This window comes from Pleurodeles waltl, chromosome 9 (assembly GCF_031143425.1).
Source record: "Pleurodeles waltl isolate 20211129_DDA chromosome 9, aPleWal1.hap1.20221129, whole genome shotgun sequence".
Classification (NCBI taxonomy): Eukaryota; Metazoa; Chordata; class Amphibia; order Caudata; family Salamandridae; genus Pleurodeles; species Pleurodeles waltl.
The window spans coordinates 794976626-794998907 of record NC_090448.1 but is presented as its reverse complement, the minus strand read 5'-3'; the positions used below and the strand labels follow the sequence as shown (position 1 = coordinate 794998907).

The 22282-nt window shown below is 43.1% G+C and overlaps 1 protein-coding gene across 4 annotated transcripts in view; it reads right to left on the bottom strand.

Annotated features, from left to right (window-relative positions):
- Positions 1–22282, bottom strand: part of ZFTA (zinc finger translocation associated) — a 142197-nt gene that overhangs the window by 22467 nt on the left and 97448 nt on the right. For all 4 annotated transcript variants that reach the window (XM_069208033.1, XM_069208035.1, XM_069208032.1 and 1 more), the window contains one exon: positions 16275–16838. In XM_069208033.1, coding sequence (XP_069064134.1) covers positions 16275–16838 — 564 coding nt within the window. The remainder of the gene's footprint in view (positions 1–16274; positions 16839–22282) is intronic.

The window sequence follows — 22282 nt, the reverse complement described above, 5'->3', positions numbered from 1 at the left end:
ACTAGGTCCCGTGACTCTAAAAGACTTCTTCTAAGAAAAACAAATTGTAACACTCCGAGCCCAACACTAGATGGCAGGATAATGCACAGCATGTGTATCTGCAGCTACACATGCCACCGAAACATATATTTATATATATATGTATACACACACACACACACACACATATATGCAGATAAAACACAATCAACAATAAGATAATAACACTAGTGATATGCCAACTGCCAACATATTCTTCCTACTAATCCACCACATCATCATTTAGCAACCTGGGAACCAGTCTGGTACTCATTAAACACAGACCCAAAGACACAGGAAAACTTGGGTCATCGTACTTATTGTTGCAACTACTCTTCACACCTTCTAAGAGAAATGTGGGTAATTTAACCACTTTTTTTTTTTTTTTACCATTCCACACATTCCCATCACTCAAGTGAATCCAGTATGGATTCAATTTCCTCACTAGAAGTGGTTTTGAGAACTTAGATAACTCTTTGTTACCCTTCCGTCCCTTTCTTACACACACCTAATCAACCATAAAAAACTTCTTATCCAGGCAATTAAAACCTTTTATCCATTCAAGTTCCTTGCGGCTCTTTTAAGACCTTTTCATCTGCATTTTCCCTTTCCATCCCCTTAGATACTACTCTAGGCTTCCCTCCTCTCAAGACTTCAAAAGGTATTTTCCCAGTAACGCTGTTACATGATACACCCACACCAACATGCTTTCCACACTCCTCCATTGACCACCTTGACACAAAGCCAATTGCAACCCCTCCCTAACAGTCTTGTTACACCTCTCAACAAGACCACTACTCTGAGGACAGTAAACAGATGATGTAACCTGTTCAACCCTATTTACTCAAAAAAAAAAAAATCATTCATGACCTGTGACACAAACTGTACTTTATTGTATGTTATAATTGTCTCTGGTGTTCCCTCTCTTTTCCACAGCCCCTTTAGAAACTTGATGACATTGTAGGAGGTCACTTGGTTAGTGAACTTAAGCTCTGGCAGCCTTGATAACCAACAAGTACCATGCCATATTTGGGACAAGATCCCAGCATACTGTACAGTCCTGAAATGTCTAAACCAATTTTCTTCCTGGAGGCATCCATTTTCTCACTTTCCAAGGGCAGATATTCTGCCGTACTCTGCAACTTGTTACTCTAAGCACACAGCAATCAGTATCTTATGGTTCTGTCCACATCACAGTCTAAACCGGGCAACCAATACTCAATCCTCACTCTGGTGTTAGGAAACACTCATTACAATATGTGCCTCATGTGCCATATAAAAAATTTGCCATCTCAACACTTCTGGCACCACCAACAACTCGGCTCTTAATAATAAATCACCCACCACCATCAACTCTGAGCTGGCATTACAAAAAGACTCAGCACCATCTGATTTCATCCACTTTTTTGGTCATCCTTCAGAGCAGTGGCTCCAAGATTGTGGTCCGGGGACCCCTGGGGGTCTTTGAAGCCTTATCAGGGGGTCCGCGACTGCTTAGAAAATTAAAAAATATTAAAAGATTAGGTCCACAGCTTTCAGTAATGATTCAGTGGGGGGAGTCCCCCCGATTCCAATAATCACTCAGTGAGGGTCTCCGGGTTCCAGTAATGATAAAGTGAGGGTCCACAGAAGTTAAAAGGTTGGGAACCACTGCTTCAGACTATGTCTCTTGACCTCCTGCAATACCTTATCTATCTTATCAGCTTGAACCCATTCATCATGTGATATTTACCCTTCAGTGATCACACTTACATTTGCCACATGCCACTCTTCACCATCCACACATTCTTTAATTCCTTTCTCTGGTAAATGAGACACACAATCAGTCACAATGTTATACTTGTCTGGACCAGATTCAGTCTTATATCAATACTCCAACATTTTCAAAACCCATCATAAAATCCTGGAAGAAGCCCAGGTAGTATCCTTGTTAGTGAAAATGTCCACAATGGGACAATGGTCCTTCTGAATAACAAACTCAGTACCTCATATAAACTTTCTAAAGTGATTCACAACCAACCAACCTGCTAATGCCTCCCTGTCAATCATGCAATATGATAGTTCTACATCTACCAAGAGTCTTGACGCATACGTAATGGTGACTTCTTCACCATGCTTGTATTGCATTAGCACAGCACCCACACTACAGGCATTTATGCAATGATGCTTTTAGCACGCGCATCAAAAAATCTCAATCCAGGAGCATAAGCTATGCTCTTCTCCAGCTGTGTAATTTGTTTTCTTCACACTCGGTACACCACTCAAATTTAGCTTTTTTAAACAAACTTTGTTTTGCCTGCGAGCATTGGAAGAAAGTGAGACTAGTATTCTTCTAACCTCAAAAATGATCGCAGTTGATCCTCGCATTGAGGCTTAGGGGCATCCCTCAATACCTCTCACGAACTTTAACTTGGATAAAACACCCCTTTTATCCAGCCAATGCCCAAGATAATAAACACCTTTCAAATCAATTTTGCATGTCTGGCAGGAAATTAATAGTCTGGCAGGAAATTAATCTTGAGAGGGGCAATAATATTTTTTTTTAAAGATGATGGGGAAAAAAGCATAGCCCTGTTGGAGTTGGGCAACCTGTGGGGCAGCTCATTGCCGGCGCCGGCTTTCAGAAAAGCAGTTAACAAATCAGCAAAGATTCTAAGCCAGCTTAAAGATATGGAGGCCCTATCGAAATGATCACATGGATGGCTCGCCCTAAATTCATATGCATTGGATAAGGAATCACACATTCTGTCCGCCCCACTAGCATGAAAAACTAAACAGAGCCTCTTACGGATGAGGTTGGGAGATCTACCAACTCTTGATTTCCTCCCAAAATGGAAAGGAGAGTCCAGGCCACAACCACAGGTTTGCAGACTATGTCATCAGACTAGGGAGACCCCAACCCATGTGGTTTGCATCTGCCCAGCTCTGGGAAGTCAGAGAAGGGAACTACTGAGAAAATTATTTAAAACCCTAGGAGTTCGATCCTGCAGGTCGGCTGTTATGACAGCATTCGACCCAAGTAACAAAAAGTTAAATATCAGATTAATTCAGTTCCTGAGAATCTTTGCCACCCTGGTGGTCCCACCCAGTTTATCTAGCATTCTCTAGGTAAAGAAAGGGATGGTCCAGTTATATGGCACCAGAGCCTAGTCTATAGACAGGTATCCATAATGTGAGGGTTTTGTCTATTCTGAATGCACCTTCAGATAAACAGGTTGGTTTGCCTAAAAAGATGCTGAGGACCTAGGTGTCCCCACCGTAATGGTTTTGATTATCCTGAATGTATTTTCAAATAATAGGTTGTGTTTGTGTCCCAGAACTGTATTTGGGGTTTCTATGTCCTATTCACAAGGGCTTCCTTTAACTTCTGCATACATTTTACTGTCCCCATATGCTTTAGGCTAATTGACACTGGTGCCTATTCAATACAATAGCTCAGCATGTCATTTGGGAGGACCTAAAATCCTGTTATTGTAACTTCTTATGTTTTTTATGGTTTTTATTAACCAATAAAAAAAAATTCTACCTGGAATTTTGCATGTGTCCAACCTGGTAGTCGATGCACTTCTTTGCAAAATACCTAACACAGTGTCCCTTCCTCTATCATGTGTGTCTTTATTTTCTCACAAATAGCAGAATATCATCCTGAAAATAAGTCACATTCCTCACTCCCCAGAAGAGCTGATATATTTCCCTTTGGAAAACAAACAAAGCTGATGCTAATCCAAAAAGCATGCAGTTGAATCAATAAGCTCCTTCTGGAGTGATGAATGATGTGAGAAGTCTGGAGACGGGGTGCAAAGACATCTGATGATATGCCAAAAACAAATCTAAAGGGAAGAAAAACTTAGTCCCCTTGATTGTCATCAGCATATCACCAATGTTGGGCAGAAGATATATTTCCATCCAAATGGCCCCTCTGAAGTTCTTGGAAGGTCCACATACAACCTTAAATCCCCATTAATGTTTTGTGCCAAGATCACTGAGACCAACCACTCAGACACCTCAATTCCCTCAATAATATCCTCCTCACACAATCTCTGAAATTCCTTTTACAAAAACTCTCATGACCAAGGGTGAAGACCAATGGGGTTTCTGCACCCTGGAAATCACTCCTTCTTTCAACATGATCTTGTGAGCAAATTCCTTGAGCAACCCCAACTTATACTTAAAAACAACAGGAAACTTTTCTTCTCAAAAACCACATTGTAACATGTTTTTCTTGGTGTGTGCTACTAGAACTTGATCAGGGTAATTTTGACCTAATTGTATAAATAAGTCTCTTTACTGCGGCCACCCCAGCAAACAATCCATCTTTCTCAATGTAAAATTTAGATAGAGATTATAAGGTATAGCTTAGTTACAGTGACACTGTTCGCCTCAGTGACTGCTGGTGCTCAAGATTAATTCAAGCAAAATCCAAGCGTTCTACACATCAATATGTTTTTGAAGCCTTAATTGTGATAGACGTGCCTTGACGTGGACCTCTGCTCACTGTGCCATTGGAACAAAACTAAACCTGGATGCTAATCCCAAATAAGGGTGAAACCACTCCTGGGTTGCTTGTGTTGTGGTTCAGGAAGAACTAGGCTTTGCAGTTCAGGCTAGACTGTTCCCACTGGAGCACAGTCAAGACTGATTTGCATATGGCTGCATCCAAACTAAGGTGACATGGTGGGCGAAAAAAGGTCACATGGGATGCGGCTCGAGTGAGCCAGTGGCTCAGATTAATTCACACATTCAATCTATCACATTGTTTTTGATGTGCAAATTGTGATGATTATGCCCAGTCGTGAGTACTGTGATCATTGTGCCACCGGAACCAAGCTTGAGAGCCTTAATAAGGAGGAAACCAGTCCTGGGTTATTTGTGTTTCTATTTATGGAGGACCTGGCTTGGAGGTTAACACTGGACTGTTTCCATTGGAGAAGGTCAAGACTGATGTGTATTTGGCTGGATCCAAACAGAGGTGGCATGGTAGGTTAGAAATTGTAGATTGGGATGCTTCCTGAGCAACTGCCAGTGGTTGAGTAATTCAAGCATACCATCCATTGCTCTGTTTTTTGATCATCATAAAGTATCATTAGTTTCTTGAAATTCAATGTAGGAATTGGGCTGAAGCAATATTTCCATGCCTAGCATGATGTACATAGAAACTGTCAGTTAAGACAAAGCCTTCCACCATCAAGTTACATAGCTTGCCTATGTAAAAAAAAAATTTGAATGTTTTACACCTATTTCTGAAGTGATCACCAATTTATTAACTCGCTAGCATGACCTGGTATATTTTAGTTTGCATTTGTGTCTTTGATCATCTTGTAGAATTCTGAGAACAGCTTTAGTTTTAGACAAACTGGAGGCACTACACACTTGTACAAACAGATACCCCCATGATGGTATGGACATTTTTGATGGCCCATTCCCACTGTGATATGGCTCCAAAGATTTGAGGCCACCGGCTTATCTAATGTAACCGAGAGTGAGACCCTAAATTCTATTTTAACCTCACAGTGCTTCTAGGTAAATTGTTTGCATTTTGACATGCTTTGTTAAATCCAGATGTAGTATATTCTCATAAGATACTGTGAGACTGTGTAAAATACAGAGGTGATAAAGATCTGCACTGGGCTATCAGGCTGTAGGTACCTACAATTTCTCACTAAAAGGAAAAAAAAAAAAAAAGACTACTAAGGAGCAAAAATAAGGCTGCCAGATTGGTTAAAGGCCTTACTGATCACATTAGAACTGGACTACATGTACCAGAGTCTCCTTCTTGTGCAAAAGCCATTAGCAATGATAGCCCCATTTATCTGTAAACTGAATTATTGAATACTAACCAGTCAGGTTGTGTGTGTGTGTAGATCCACCTTCTTAGTTGCATCATCAGTGCTGTGGAGGACAACGTGCTCTGGTCATTGGATAACCAAGGTCCCCTTCGCTCGAACATTCTACCCATGAAATATAACATTTGGATGACTATCTACAGTTTGAAAATTCTTGAGAACTCAACATGTTAAATAAGCCTTCTATAAGATCTAATGGTACTACATTTACAGAGTTACGCCTATCCCTCCCTCAGTTACCACAACAACTTACGGGCTGGTAACTCAACAATGGTTTGCATTGGCAACTTTGGTGGTAAACAAGTGAAGGAATATACTACTTAATCTGTAAGCATCTGTTCATGGCATGTAGTGCTGTATATTCACATGCTCTGCATACTCCTGCCATCTAGTGTTGGGTCTGGAATTGTGCAAGGTGTTTTTCTTAGAAGTCTTTCGTGTCGTAAGGTCGAGTGACGCCTTCTCTTGTTGATATTGTCCATAGCATCAGCTCCATTGCTAGAGTGTTTTCCCACAGGCAGGTGAGAAAGGAGTGTAAAGTATGTGTAGATAATGGGATGACCATGCTAAATGTAAATGTATAATGTAACTGCAATGGCCACGCATTCACGAAGGAGGGAGGGCACATGTGAATCTACAGCACTACAAGCCAGGAACAGATGCTCACAAGGCAAGTAACATATTCCGTTCAATAGCATGTGTGGCTGTAGATACACATGCTCTGCATAGACTGTAAAGCAGTCCCTCCTTAGAAGCGGTGGCTAGCCTGTGGGAGTTGCAGTGATTTGAAAAAGGATATGCTACACTGCCTGTCCTACACTGGCTTGCAGGTGTGCTACAACATCCACACAGTAGTGTTTGATAAAGGTGTGTGGTGTGGACCATGTAGCTGCCTTACAAATGTCAGCTTTGAGGATATTTTAAAAAATGGCCATGGTTGCTCCCTTTTTTCGAGTGGAGAGTGCTCTGGGAGAAACAGGCATAAGTCTTTTGGCCCTAGGGCAGCAGATTTGAATACATTTGACTATCCATCTGCCTATGCCTGATTTGGATATCAGGTTGCATTTGTGAGGCGGTGAAAATGGGACAAAGAGTTGTTTAGTTTTTCGGAGCGTTTTAGTTCCATCTATGTAGGACATGAGTGCTCTTGACATCTAGGGTATGAAGAGCTTCTTCCGCAACTGAAATGGGTTGAGGGAAAAAAGACTGGCGACTCAATGGATTGGTTGAGGGAAAATTCAGAGACTACCTTAGATAGGAATTTAGGGTTGGTGTGAAGAACCACTTTGTCTCTCTATAGTTGGAAAAAGAATTAAAGCCTGGAGCTCACTAACACACTTCAATGAGATAATGGCAACTAAGAATGCCATTGTCCACATAAGAAACGGTAGGGGGCTTGAGTGTATGGGCTCAAATGGGGGACCCATGGTTCTGGTGGGAACAATGTTAAAGTTCCAGGAGGGCACTGGAAGAAACGTTGGTGGGATAACTCCTTTGAGTCCTTCCATGAAGGCTTCGATGACTGGAATTTCGAAAAATGAGAGATGGTGTCTATTTTGGATGAAGGCAGCCATTGCAGCGAGGTGTTAACCCAATGGAAGTGTACACTAAATTTGCCTTTTTGTAAGTGAAGCAGGTAGCAGACTATGGCCCTCATTCTGACCTTGGCGGGCGGCGGAGGCCGCCCGCCAAAGTCCCGCCGGCAGAATACCACTGCGCGGTCAAAAGACCGCCGTGGTTATTCTGAGTTTCCCGCTGGGCTGGCGGGCGACCGCCAGAAGGCCGCCCGCCAGCCCAGCGGGAAACACCCTTCCATGAGGATGCCGGCTCCGAATGGAGCCGGCGGAGTGGAAGGGGTGCGACGGGTGCAGTTGCACCCGTCGCGATTTTCAGTGTCTGCATGGCAGACACTGAAAATCTTTGTGGGGCCCTGTTACGGGGGCCCCTGCAGTGCCCATGCCATTGGCATGGGCTCTGCAGGGGCCCCCAGGGGCTCCACGACACCCCATACCGCCATCCTCTTCCTGGCGGCTAATGAGGGTCGGAATCCCCATGGCTGCGCAGCAAGCTGCGCCGCCATGGAGGATTCCGCAGGGCAGCGGGAAACTGGCGGTGCACCGCCGGTTTTCCATTTCTGACCGCGGCTGTACCGCCGCGGTTAGAATGCCCATGGGAGCACCGCCAGCCTGTTGGCGGTGCTCCGCGGTCGTTGGCCCTGGCGGTTTTTACCGCCAGGGTCAGAATGACCCCCTATATCTTGCACCGTGGCTTTCAGACAATCAATTTGTATGGGTTGACAGTAGCAAAACAAAATGCTTCCATTTTGCTGCAGGCTCTAGTGGAGGATCTGCGTGCTTCTTCGAGAATATCCATACATTCTGGTGGTAAGTCAAGGTAACCACACTCTATGACCTCAGGAACCAAATTGATAGGTTAGGAGTTTTCTGGTCTTGGTGGAGAGAAAAAGGGGGAGAGGCGGAAAAAGCGTAGGCAAATGTCCCTGACCAACTCATCCATAGTGCGTTGCCCTTGGACAGTGGGTGTGGGTACCTGGAGGCAATGTCTGAGTATTTGTCATTTTCTGCTGTGGCAAAAAGGTCGATCTGAGGGAACCCTCACTTTTGGAACTATAGTGAGAGGATTTGTGGGTGGAGTTCCCATCCGTGGACTTGTTGCTGCATCCTGCTGAGCAGGTCTGCAAAGTTGCTGTCTGTTTCCGGAAGATATTCCGCCAGCAGATGAAAGTTGTGATGAAAAGCACACTTTCATATGGTCTGACACAGGTCTGATGTTTGCAAAGATGTGTCCCCCTCTGTTTTTGTAAGTAATACATTATTGTCATATTGTCCTTCCAGACTAGAACAATCTTGTAAAACAGGCGAGGAAGGAAAGCTTTCAATGCTAGGTAGACCACCTGAAGCATTAGTACGTTTATGTGGAGAGATTGATGCCTGGCCTCCCACAGACCTTGGTACTGTGAGATCCTATAAGTGGAGCATCCCAAACCATCGGTGATGCATCCGTGGTGCGAGTGAAGTAGGAAACAGGGTCTAGAAAAGCCTGCTCTTTCAACAGGTTGATGGTGTTCCACCCCTGCAGAGAACGGTGAGTGTGGAGGTCTATTAACACTACATCCTCCAATTGATCCTGTGACTGAGACCACTGACGAGCCACACATTGCTGCTGAGGACGCATGTGTAACCTTGCATAGTTAACTATGGCAAAGCAGGACACCATCATTCCTAGCAGCCATATAACCATCCTCACTGTAAGTGTCTGGTTTGTTTGGAACAGGGGTAAGGTTGCTTGAAAGTTTTGAATCCAAGCGGGATTGGGGTAGGCTAATCCCAACTCTGTGTTTAAGACTGCACCCAAGTAAGGTTGAACCTGTAGAGGTTGGAGATGAGACTTGGGGATGCTGATAGTAAACCCCAGGCTGTGAATTAGATGTCATCGGAGTGTGTTGTTGGCACTGCTGATGTGCAATGGCTTTGATAATCCAATCGTCAAAATAGGTGACTATGTAAACAATTTGTCTTGGCAGATGTGCTGCAAACACCGCCAGGCATGTTGTGAACACTCACAGTACAGTAGTCACCCTGAATGGAAGAACTCTGAACTGATAAGATTTGTGATAGCAGGGAAACATTAAAGTATTTGCGGGGACCAGGCTGTATTGGTATGTCAAAGTATGTGTCATTTATGTCTAATGTTGCCATAAAGACACCCTGTTGCAGAAATGGAATTACATCCTATAAGGTGACCATACTGAAGTGTTCTGATAGGATGTACTTGTTTAGAGGACTGAGATCTAAGATTGGTTTTAGAGACTTGTTCTTTTTGGGGATTAGGGAGTATGGGGAATATAGGTTGAAGCATAACAGGTTCTATGGCCCTTTTGAGTATAAGGGCTTGGCTTCCTGCTTGAGTAGTGTTTGATGTTCCTGCAATAACCTGTGAGTGCGAGGTGGTAAGTTGGGCGGTGTGGTAATGAGCTCCATACCATATTCATGTTGGATAATGGCTAGCACCCATTTGTCTATTGCGATGGTATGCCAGACTAGGTGTAAAAATTGAAGGTGTTGTATGGGCGGGGGTTTGGGGTGGGTGCGGAGGATGGGGTAGACACTGTTTTGCGGAGGGTATTGCTCTGCGTGAGGAGGCACCTTACCCCTATCTGTTATTGTTGTCTCTGAACAAGCCTCTGTAATAACCCATGGTGTAAGAGGTCTTGGCTGTTTCTGTTGGGAGGTGGATGCCTCTGAGGAGGTGGACTTGTATGAACCTCTGCAAGATTGTTGATGAAACATGCCCCCTGGGAGTGGCAAACTGTAATGCTCCCATAGCTTTGGCGGTGTCCATATATTTTTTCGTCTTTTCCAAGGTAGAATCTACCTGGGGGCCAGAGAGATGTTCCTTGTCGAAAGGCATATTGAGAACTGCCTGTTGGACGTCCTGCTTAAAGCCAGAACACCTTAACTAAGCATGTCGCCTAAGAAGAACACTAGTGTATTTTAACACAGGCTGCTGTATCCACCCTGTCAAGGGTGCAGTGAATAGACGTGCTGGTGATGGTATGCCAGTCTATAACAATATGTTGACCCCTTTTCCTGTATTCTTCATGGAGGTACTGGAGGAGCTCCTCCATTTTGTCCCAATAGGCTATGTCATAATAGGCCAAAAGGGCCTGAGAATTGGCGATACGCCAATGGTTGGCAGCCTGCGCTGCAAACCTCTTTCCCGCAGCATCTATGCAATTGCTTTCTTTTTCTGGGGGTGGGGTATATCCTGTAGCCTTAAAATTTGCCCTTTTGTGAGCTGTAGTAGTTTCATTGGAGTCTGGAGGTACTTGACTCCAAGTGCCACCGTCTGTATGTCTCCTCATGCCTGGTAACACTGGCAGGTATTGTGTGTCTTCATGGGTAGAAGCTAACATGTCAAATAGAAAATCCTGTTCGAGAGGTGCTTTGTGCAGCTCTATGTTGTGGAAGGCTGCCACTCTAGAAATTACCTCCTGGTAGGAGGTTGCGTCCTTAGGAGGAAAAGGATGGGCTGGGTACAAGTTGGAATCATTTGGTCATACACATCCCATGAGTCGGGATCCCATAATGGCCCTATTAACCAACCATTGTGGGACTGAGGTAACCCCTGAGGTGAAGTGTCCGTGGGTCATGTTGTGGTGACAGTGGCTGAAAAGAATGAAGAGGAAATGAGGGTGGTGATGAGGGTGGCGGTGTAGGATAAGCAAGGCTAGTCGCCTTGTTCTTTGTTTTTTTCCTGGAAGGAAGGGGAACATCTAATGCCTTCTCAAATGTTAATTTCCTTTTTGGAGGCGGAAGAGAGGCAATAATTCGACCACTTCCCACTTGGATTTGTAATTTCTGTTGGCAAATGTTCAGCCTTTCCAGAAAGGGCTAGACAGGGTATGTGGAAGCTGATGTTGGTCTTTCCGTTCTGAAGGTTTCGAGGAATGATGCTTGGTTGGCATCGAGGGTGACTGGGTCGGCTTTGTGCCAAAGCATGCTCTCGGGCTGAAGAGGTCAACACAAAGGCTTGGTCTTGCTAGTCATTTTCTGCGCCGGGCCCAATGGCGGGCGTCCAAAACTGTTTTTCAGATTCGACCATGGCCAGAAGGCAGTGCCGGTCTGGCGACCTCTAATGGTGGAAATGCCATAGAATTTTTGGTCAGCTTGGATGGAGAAGCAGGGGCAGGTGTTGGAATACTCATACGTTGAGTGAAAGGAATTCCCTATTACCTCCAGAACTACCTCCATTTCGGAGCCGGAGCTATCCTCGATCGAGAAAGTCTTCTTCTTCAGCAGTTGGTTCTTCTTGGGCACGTTCTTCGCCAAAGAGATCAGGAGTGTCATCTGCGGCTTTTTGCAACATTTCGAGCCAACGAACCCTGCGGTCCCAAAGGGTCTTCTTCGATCGAAACAACTTTACAGGCGTCGCAGTCAGCCTCTTTTTGGTCAGATGAAAGACAAAAATTGTACACAAGGTGGTGGCCAGTGTGCGGCTATTTCATGTGGCAAGGCAAGCAGAATCTGAAAGGGTGCGTTACATCACCAGATACGCATTTGCAACAAGGCAGGTGATACTCTGAAGGTAGGCCCAAATGGGTGGAGCCCATTTCGGTCGAACGAATCCGAACCAACAAATTTTCTGAAAGGTGCAGATGTGGAAAAGAGTGAACGAAGACAATACAGCTGAGGACTTTAAAGAACTGAAGAATCAAACTGAACGGAGTCAAAGTATAGAGCACAGGCACACACGTCTATACCCGTCTGCTGAGAGAAAGCAATATAACAATGGAGTTGATGCCCATGCACAATATCACCAAGAGGAGGAGTCACTCGTGACTCGTAAAACTCTTTTGAAGAAAAACAACTTGCACAACTCCGAACTCAACACTGGAAGGCAGGAGTATGCAGGACATGTGTACCTAAAGCCACACATTCCATCGAACATCTCCTTTTCCAAATAGGGAACAGGAGGGAAACACCCCTGCATGCGCTCCTACTTGTGAATTGGTAGCAGTTCACAAAATTTCTTTTAAAAGTCAGAAAGGCTTTACCAACTCATAGGGTTTTTTAACCTAAAGAAAAACCCTTCTGCAGTTGCTTCTCCTTACATCTGTGTGAATCTCAGGGTTTGCAATCACAAAAGACCTTTGTATATCAGACCCATTGTAACTACAAAGTTTCCACAATAAAGTTATACCACACTGATTGGTGTAACAGTAGTCCATACAGGGTAGCATTTATATTGTTAGGGTACGGAGATCGAAAGCAAATTTAACTATTTGCTACAGCTGGAGAGTCTCCAAGTTCAGTTTAGTGTGTCTATTTATGCCATGAAACAAATGGAGCCGACTTTTAACAATGAAATAAATACTGTTTTCACTGTTTTAGGAATGTATTGACGGTATCCATGCAATTAAGTACAGTATCAGCGTCAGACAAAAAGTGTTGCTTCTCTTCACTGATGCCACATATAATTTATAAAGACGTTCAGTATATATAAAAAAGATGATGTAAGGACTATGAGTATTAAGGACCTGATTAAACATGGGCTGGTAAAATTCCAAACCATATGCACACCCCTGGGACCGGATTTCTATGTTACAAGAAGTTTAGTGTTTCCGGTAATTACCTGGTGCAATAAACTCCATTCCCCACAATTATCACCAGGTACACTTCGAAAGGTCAAACCTGCTGAAGTATAATGCAGAGAAAGCCCATTAAACAGTAAGACGTGCAGATTTTGTTACGGAAAACAGCAAAATCTGTGTGTTATGCTACATTTTGAAGAGTACAATTTGTAACTGGAGGTATTACTGCATCCAAGTAATTGAGAAACTTAATTTTTGGACATTAGTGTTTCAATGTAGCTGATACAAAGTACAAAATATTGGGGATTAATTGTACAAGAATGCCGTCTGATGATCGGAAAAAGACTTGTGGTACTAGTGGTGTAATGATGGCCACCAAGCAAATTCTACGATTTGTTCAGCAGGGGTGCGAAATAGCAAAATGTATGGGTGCGAATTTCAGCAAAGAGTGACGGAAGCAGATCTGGAAATACAGTGAATAGTGCAAAGGAAGCTCTAACACATAAGGAAATGTATGACAGTGTACTGAAGGAAAATCTGCTACACTGTAAGGCTCAAAATGGTAAAAAGATGATGGCCCATTTGGGACAGTTCTACCCTAACGTGTGAAAAGAGACACATGACAAACTGACCCAAGAAATGATGCTGGTCATGCCAAGAACATGTTCCAGTTCAAGTGAGAGGAGACTGTTTAATGTAGGACATTCCCACAAGAACTTGCAGGTATCTGTGTGTGGATTGTCTATGTTGTGTGAACCACACTGGGGTAGTCTGGCTGTACATTTAGACATTTGAGCCACACCAGAGGTAAATACTGTTGCATATTAGAACAAGATTTTGACATGTATAACTGTTGAGAAACCAAAGGGTTCTAGCTGCATTTAGGAAATAACTGCAAGGCTGAAAGGATGCAAGAATTGTAGTGTATTAAAGGAGACATCATGCACTTCATTATAAAACTAGGGAATGTACCATTATTATATAAAGACAAAACTAATTTTAGATATTACCCTTCTTCCTTTCTCTGCATCTGCCGCTTACCCAAGGACTTCACACTTGCAACATGTGGTCCTCATAAAGGTCACATTAGTCTTTTGTACTTTTGACCTACTTTTACCGGACTCCAACAAAAGTGCTCTTACTACACTGTCAGAGGCCTACCAATTCTAAACATTAACCTCTGAAATCCTGTTACTCACAGAACCACATCTTGTTACCCATGGCCCAGGAGGACCCTCCCACCTCTATAACACCAAACTAAATTCCATATTTTCAGTGCTCACCAGCCTATGCACCATCCAAAATCCAACAAATAACCTTACCTTGTGTGTCACCAGACTTCACAGACAGCTGAGAACAGTGAAAGTATGCACAAATGGACAGTCCATAAGCACTAAGATGCTGCACCAGTGCAATTTACAGCCAACCTGTTCATATTAGGAACAAAGTCCAGTGACTAGCTTAGAAATTATCTGCTTTCTGCCCGGGTCATTTCCTCTGGCTTTCCCTATATTTAAACTCCAGGAAACTTGACAATTTCTGAATACACCAAAGATGTTCCTTGATTTGCTTTAAAGGTCCAGCAGTACTGCTAGGATCTGGCTGGATGACCCCAAAAGTGCACTCACTCTTAGCAAGGGATTCCTGGCTATGAGGTGACTGGCATCAAAAGATGCCAGCATGATACTAGTCCACGAGCATAGGCATTTGTACCTCTACCCCTGTGGAGATATTGCATACCAACTCACCACTGTAAAGATAAGCCTTCGTCTTCTCTACTGTCACACGTGGAACATGTGTAAGTGGCGAGGGGTGGCAAGTGGGCAACTGTATACTGTGTGTACAATTTGCACAGCAATATGTAAATCCATGGGATACTGTGTGGTTCATCTGCAGGCTGGCCAGGATGAACATGGATGCATGCATTTTCTTGCCATTCATTCTGTAGAATACCCTTCCCCAATACAGGTTTTACTGATAAGAAGTGGAAAGATTTTTTTTATCTCCACACTTTTTTCAGAGTAGCTTTTTCAACCTGATCTGGTGAAACTAGCCCAACCCCCTTTCTCTCTTGTTGCTAGGCAATAAAGGGTTTCTGTCGGACTACATCTCGGAACAATCTACAATGTTTCCTTGGCTAGTTTAATCTGAACAAGGTGGTTTTTGGTTTCTGCCAATTCTCGGAGGGTCAAGTAAATTACAATCATTAATTCAGCTCGTCACTTTTCTGCTGATTTGAAAGCAATAATTTTTCGCTGTATTTCTGTCTTGCCTATGATCTTGACATTCCTCCAAAGTGTCCATATAGTAACTGGTAGGTTTCATACTTCCAAGGGTATATTAAAACCATACAACAGCCTCTTGCACCAAAGTATATTACGAAGAACAACTGATCCTCTAGATTAACCCCCATGGCTTGTTTTACCGCACAGAAGACTGTCTCAGTACATGTCTTGAATAAATTGCAATTCATTTTTAGACCCAAAAGCTAATCCTAAAATGATAAAAAATTATGATAAAATTATGATAATGGGCTCAAAACCCCGTTCAGACAAAGAGTCGTTGCTCAGTAAACCTCTTTCAGGGTTTGAATCCATTATATTTTACATCAGCAACCATTTGGCTACAGAACATCCAACACCAGATAAGAATGTTAAAAGCTTTTAACAATGGTTCTTTGGAGTTGATTATTTCAAGAGTCACATTTAGCACGTCCATTGTTTCCTTTGAACAATGAGGGAAGTAGCTATTCTGTGCTAAAAGAAAGCTAATACTACACTGCGTCGCTTTGTTGACTGTGTAATGTTATACATTGGGGCCTAAACAGTGCCGATTGACAATAGCTTGAAGAAAATGTGGATGCTTTCAGGGATCTTCCTACTTCGGCTCCCATTCTCTGTCACCGATACCATTCTGATTACTCTGATTCTCCCAAACTCCAAGCGTTTTTGTATTAGTAAGCAACATCATGCATATCCTCCACTGCTTTTTTTTGTTTTTAAAAAAGCCGATGACTAACAGTTTGCGCCATACAAGGTAAGTACACAGAGGACACATGGAGGTCAGTATGTGCAGAAAAAGATTCTCTCCCATAAAGTTTGTAAAACTGTTTCAAAAAGTTTTTTTGCCTTCTGGATGTATGTACTTTAAATGAAGACTCTGGAATAGCTTATTACTATTGAGTACCTTCTTTTTGTAAACGGTGGATTTTAAGATCAATTTCTTTCACACAATTTAGACTTCTCCAGATTGAGTCTGCACTTTCAAACAACAAGTTAAAGTAAAACTTAACACATTACCAAAATTCTCCACACACATCTTGTCGTCTTTCTTAGTTACTGGGGCTGTGTTCGGGTTCGCCATGCTGCTGCTGGAGTTGTCCTCAGCTATTCTATGGGACCATTCTTCCATGATGACTGCCTTCTCCTGGTCGCTCAGGTAGGTGGTGTCTGGGTGCTTCTGCTGAATATGCATTTTGATGGTGCTTAGTTTCAATGTCGGTATTGAGCAACCACACACCATGCACACCAGCCCATTCTTTGTGCTGTTGTAGTCCATCATGTACTCCTGCCGCCAATGGTCCTGGTAATAGTTGCCCTGGTCCCTTCCCAGGCCTCGGCCTCGTCCACGGCCTCTCCCCCGGCCCCGGCCCCGGCCCCGGCCACGGCCCCTAGTCCTGCTGAAACAGAAGTTCCAAGAGGCTGCTTTAATGCAGTCTTTACCACTTGTGTTGTCCACATTGATGGGGAACAGTTGGCTATTGGAGCTGCTGCACACCAAGGCTTCCGGGGAAGGTAGCTTGCCAGAAGTGTCTATGCTTCCATGAACAGTAAAGTCCTTAGGAGTTGGTGTTTGCTCCCCCTCTGCCAGGAAACAGAAGAAAAATTAAATGTCCAGACTAACTGTATTACGTTTACTTATACATTCTGGTTAAAAACATTCCAACTAGCTGCTTTTTTTATTGTTACTAGCAGCAAAATCAATATTTTATTTTTCATGTCTTACATAGAAAGAACCAACCATGTTTGACGCTAAGAAAATATTGCTGTATCTCCAAAATTACAGGGATTCTCATATGATCAAAAGCAGCTCCACTGAACTGTTCAGTGTTCTGGAATGTTACAACACACACACAGGATGAGCGTGCAGACCACAATAGTGCCAGTAAGCAAAGACGAAAACGGAAAGCATGCAGGAACTGTGTTGAATGAAAGAGTCGGTGGTCTCATGTCAAGGTACTGAACAGTCACAAAGCGGGCATTATGAACACAAACCATTTATTTCCAATGAAAAACAATAGACCAAGGGGGTCATTCTAATCCTGGCGGTCCGCGACCACCAGGGCTAAAATGACAGAAGCACTGCCAACAGGCTGGCGGTGCTTCACTGCCCATTCCGACCGCGGCTGTAAAACTGCGGTCGGAAAACCGGGTCCGGAGGTTTCCCACCGGATTAGCCCCGGCTGGGCTAATCCTCCATGGCGGCGCTGCAAGCAGCGCCGCCATGGGGATTCCGACCCCCTTCCCGCCAGCCTGTTTCTGGCGGTTTTCACCGCCAGAAACAGGATGGCGGGAACGGGTGTCCTGGGGCCCTTGGGGGCCCCTGCACTGCCCATGCCACGGCAGTGCAGGGGCCCCCTAACAGGGCCCCAGTATGCTTTTCACTGTCTGCTTAGCAGACAGTGAAAAGCGCGACTGGTGCAACTGCACCCGTCGCACACCTGCAACACCGCCGGCTCCATTCGGAGCCGGCTTCTGTGTTGCAGGCCCTTTCCCGCTGGGCCGGCGGGCGCCCGCCAGCCCAGCGGGAAAGTCAAAATGGCCCCCACGGTCTTATGACCGCGGAGCGGCCAATTGGCGGTTCACGCTTAAACTTGGAATGAGGGCCCATATCTCCACGCTTAAGAATACAGGATTCTTGAGACTGATTATCAGCATTAATTAAGGTGATCTCTGGATATTTATTTCAATTAAAATTTAAAATTTTGGGGGAACCAGCATGTTTCAGTATGGCATTTCCCTCTTTTTAATTCTTCATTCTTCTCACACTGGAAATGGATTAATGCTGCTATATTTACACCAGAATGGGTCCATAGGTTCCTCAGTAGTTTCTTCATAAAACCTATAGTATCCCATTCTTGCAGCAGGCACCCAAGTTCCCAAAAGGAATCCTGGTGGACGTTTATAGGTACTCTAAAATGGCACACCCAATTGGCATAGGCACAGGTGAGTTTGTGGTATTTATGGGCTGCAATAGTGAAGACTCACTTTTCTACTGAATTGGCTTCACAGCCTTTAGTTTCACAAGTACTGTTTTACTATTGCTTTAAAGGGCAGGTGGGCTGACTCTGGCCTTCTATCCTGGGGTAAGGGCAGGGTGTGTTCTCTGTGAATAACTGTAAGATCATCTCCTCTAACAAATGAGAGTGTAGTCGCAGAGAATGGCACAAGTCTCATCTCTCGCTGCCTCTCTCTGGACAATGTAATTTTACTGCCATGGATTTGGACCGAAACTTTGCTACTCTATTATTTATGGGTAACGTTAATCAGAGCTGTCTCTGAAGCTTGCCATGGTACCAACTGGCTTACAAGTTGCCGCAAGCATGTCAAGTTCCCTTCATCCAAAGCACTCAGGAGAGGGATTCTTTCATATATCGTCATTATTACAGCCATGGAATGTACTGTAGGTCACAATACATGCAGCATACACAATAATCAATAACAACCCAGAATGTGCAATCCAAAAAGGGAGCACCCTGTCTTACTTTTCAGCTCGAATAGCCCCAAAGCATCATGATAAATGCAGTCATTAGAATGATTTCGAATAATATTTCAAAAAGTCTTTCACCATAAATGGGTGCAGCAAGTGCTGTAATGTTGTAGAAAGTTTTTCACCATAAGTTGGTGCGGCAAATACCGTATCTCCGGACACGTGTTTCTGGCTTTCGGTCATCATCAACTTACGGTGAAAAACTTTCTACAACGTTACAGCACTTGCTGCACCCATTTATGGTGAAAGACTTTTTGAAATATTATTCGAATTCATCCTAATGACTGCATTTATCATGATGCTTTGGGGCTATTCGAGCTGAAATGTAAGACAGGGTGCTCCCTTTTTGGATTGTGTATTTAACGGCTCCCGTGAGCCTTTGATCTGACAAGCTCTTGTGAAGCACCTGTGCGTCTACTGAGTGGTACAAAAACCTGAGAATACGTTTAGGCGGCATTTCAAGCAACCCTATCTGCCACACTTTGCTCTCAGCTGATGACGGCCGAAAGCCAGAAACACGTGTCCGGAGATACGGTATTCGCCGCACCAACTTACTGTGAAAAACTTTCTACAACGTTACAGCACTTGCTGCACCCATTTATGGTGAAAGACTTTTGGAAATATTATTCGAATTCATCCTAATGACTGCATTTATCATGATGCTTTGGGGCTATTCAAGCTGAAATGTAAGACAGGGTGCTCCCTTTTTGGATTGTGTAACAACCCAGAATGTGTACAGGGCCTGGACAGTATTAAGAACCCAGCAACCATGAGGCATAAAGCCAGAAGCAACAAAAGCTCATTTATTTATTTCTGGCGTACAGCAACATTGAAGCAAAGAAGGTGAGGATGTTATCAACCTTTCGTCATAGTTAATTCTTTTGGTACTTATTGTTTCTCTTTCTTGAAATGCTACTCTTTGTTAGCTTTTCTTACATTTATTATACCATCTCCTTAAATACTGGTAAAGTGCTTGGTGTAAGTGATACAGAAATAGACTAAAATGGTATGCTCATAAAGAGCACATCACCTTACACTTTCTGTGATAAAGGAATGTCACTTGGCACATCACTAGATTTACTTCGGGAGTAATTAGAGAACGGTCTTTGCATTAGGTATATCTCTGTATTGCGTGAAATTACATCAGTAGTATTTTACTTCGCAGGTTTGCTGTTTTTTATTTTTATTATATATATATATATATATATATATATATATATATATATATATATATATATATATATATATATATATATATATACATACATATACACACACACACACACACACACACATATACATATATATATATATTTACATCACCAACTGACCGCATAAGAAATTGCGTGCTCTGACTGCCGGTGCTGATGAAGGAGTTAGCGACCCAAACTCCTATAAAGTCCAACCACCAAAATTAATCGTCGCACTCCAGGAAGATGTTTCTTCAGACTTTAATTGCCATAATTGTAAACTGTGCTACCACCACCCAACGCGTTTCAACCCAAACATTTCTTGATCACAGGTGAGAAAACTGTCTCCTTCCCCCACACTTATATAGTTCCTTAATACATAGCTATAAAATTGCATTCTGGGACATGTGGTTTTTTAAATGGTTAACTCTAACCAGTGATTTATTTATTCATGCATTAATATTAAATTCTGTTGAGCGGTGCCACCATTGTTTACTATTAGTTGTAACCCTTCTAATTTTTTAATTTTTCGAATTCGACTATCCTTTCTAAGCCTTATGTTGACCATATTGATAAATTTATCTAAACTATAGGGAAACATGGCATGATTTATTTTATGGTTAACACTGTTTTCACATGATGTGTTTTAACACCACAATATAGAAAAGAGGTAAAGTTGTGAAGTAAATAGATAGCATCCAATTCATTATTGGACAGTATCCCTTATATGCAACAGCTTTTCACTAGATTGTTATTAGCCCCTTATCTAAATTTCTTGTGGTGGCCACCACAGGTCTACCCAAGTAGCTATCTTACATTCATAGGTCCACTGACAATAGTTTCATTAATTTTCACTATTCTCAATGTTAAACACTTCACTATACACTTGAGGGAAAGATTGACGGTTTTCTCCCATCTATACCCATTGTGAATTTAAAACAATGATTTTCATTCTTGTAGGACTAAAATATCCATGTTTCATGTGTGCTATGTCATATATCATTATTCAGTGACATTTATAGGACAGTTTCTTGCATATTTTCAAATGCTATCTTGAAATGTACAAAAAGTTCTTCATCAAAGTTTAACCCAAACGGGGTCTTAGTCTTTAATTTGATGATATATCTTGATTCCAGACGAAGTAATTTCAGTATTCTATTCCCCCCTCTTTCATTTGCGGGGACATGTGCCACTCCAAAATATCGCATCTGTTTCCAGTGATTTTCTGAACACCGTCTATGATGTTTTGCCATTGCATAGCTTAAATCATTGTTGTTTACCACTCTAATATGTTTTAATATGCGCCTTTTCAATTTGCAAACTGTACTTCCTATATACTTGAGGCCACAGCCACATTTCAAGACATATACCACATAGGTTGTCTCACAGGTTATTTTTTGATTGATCTTAAAAGTTTGTCCCATAGTGTCTTTCACTAGTTTTCTGTTTTCACCAATTTGACAGGCTTTACATTTCAAACATTTAAAAAAAACCTGTGTCTTCTTAGTTCAACCACATTTGTGGTACTTGTTCAATGAAATGGCTCTTCACTAAATGGTCTATAATAGCATAGTGGAGGAGATCTACGATGATCTGAGTGTGAGCACGAGACTGTTCCCTACTCAAACTCTTTCTCAGCCAGCCGTCAAGATATGGAAATACGTGGTCGCTGCTTCTCCGAGATGGGTAGCTACAACTGTAATGCATTTCGAAAAGACTCTGGGTGCTGTAGTTACCCCGAAGGGCAGGATTTCAAATTGAAAATGCTGTCCACTTACCACAAACCTGAGGTAGTGGTGATGGGAAGAATGGATTGGTATTTGGAAATAGGAGTCCTTCAGGTCGACAGTGGTCATGGATGAAGTTGCCTTCCTGCAGGAGTGGGATAACAGGTTGACACAGATCATATGAAAATGCTGTGGCAGAATGTACTTTTTGAGGGGCCTGCGATCGAGGATGGTCCCTTAGAGACCTGGCTTTCTTGGGGATGAAAAAGTTCAGGGAATATACACCTTTACTGTGGTAATGTGACGGAACAGGCTTTATAGCCCTTTGAGCAGTAGCGTGTTTACTTCCTCCTTGAGGAGGTGCTGTTGGTCGCTCAGGAGGGAGAATGTTTGGAGTTGGAGTAGTGAGTTCCAGGCAGTAGCCGGGTTGAGCAACTAAAAGAACCCATTGGTCAGATGTCATGTGCTGCCATTGTGTGATGAACCCGTTGTATACAGCTTCCGAAAGGTATTGTGCGGAAGGGAGAGGGATTCACTACTAGGCGAGAAGGGCTCACTTTGTCCTCCCACCTCTACCCCTGCCGTTTGAGTTTATTTACTCTCTAGGCACCCCTGGAATAA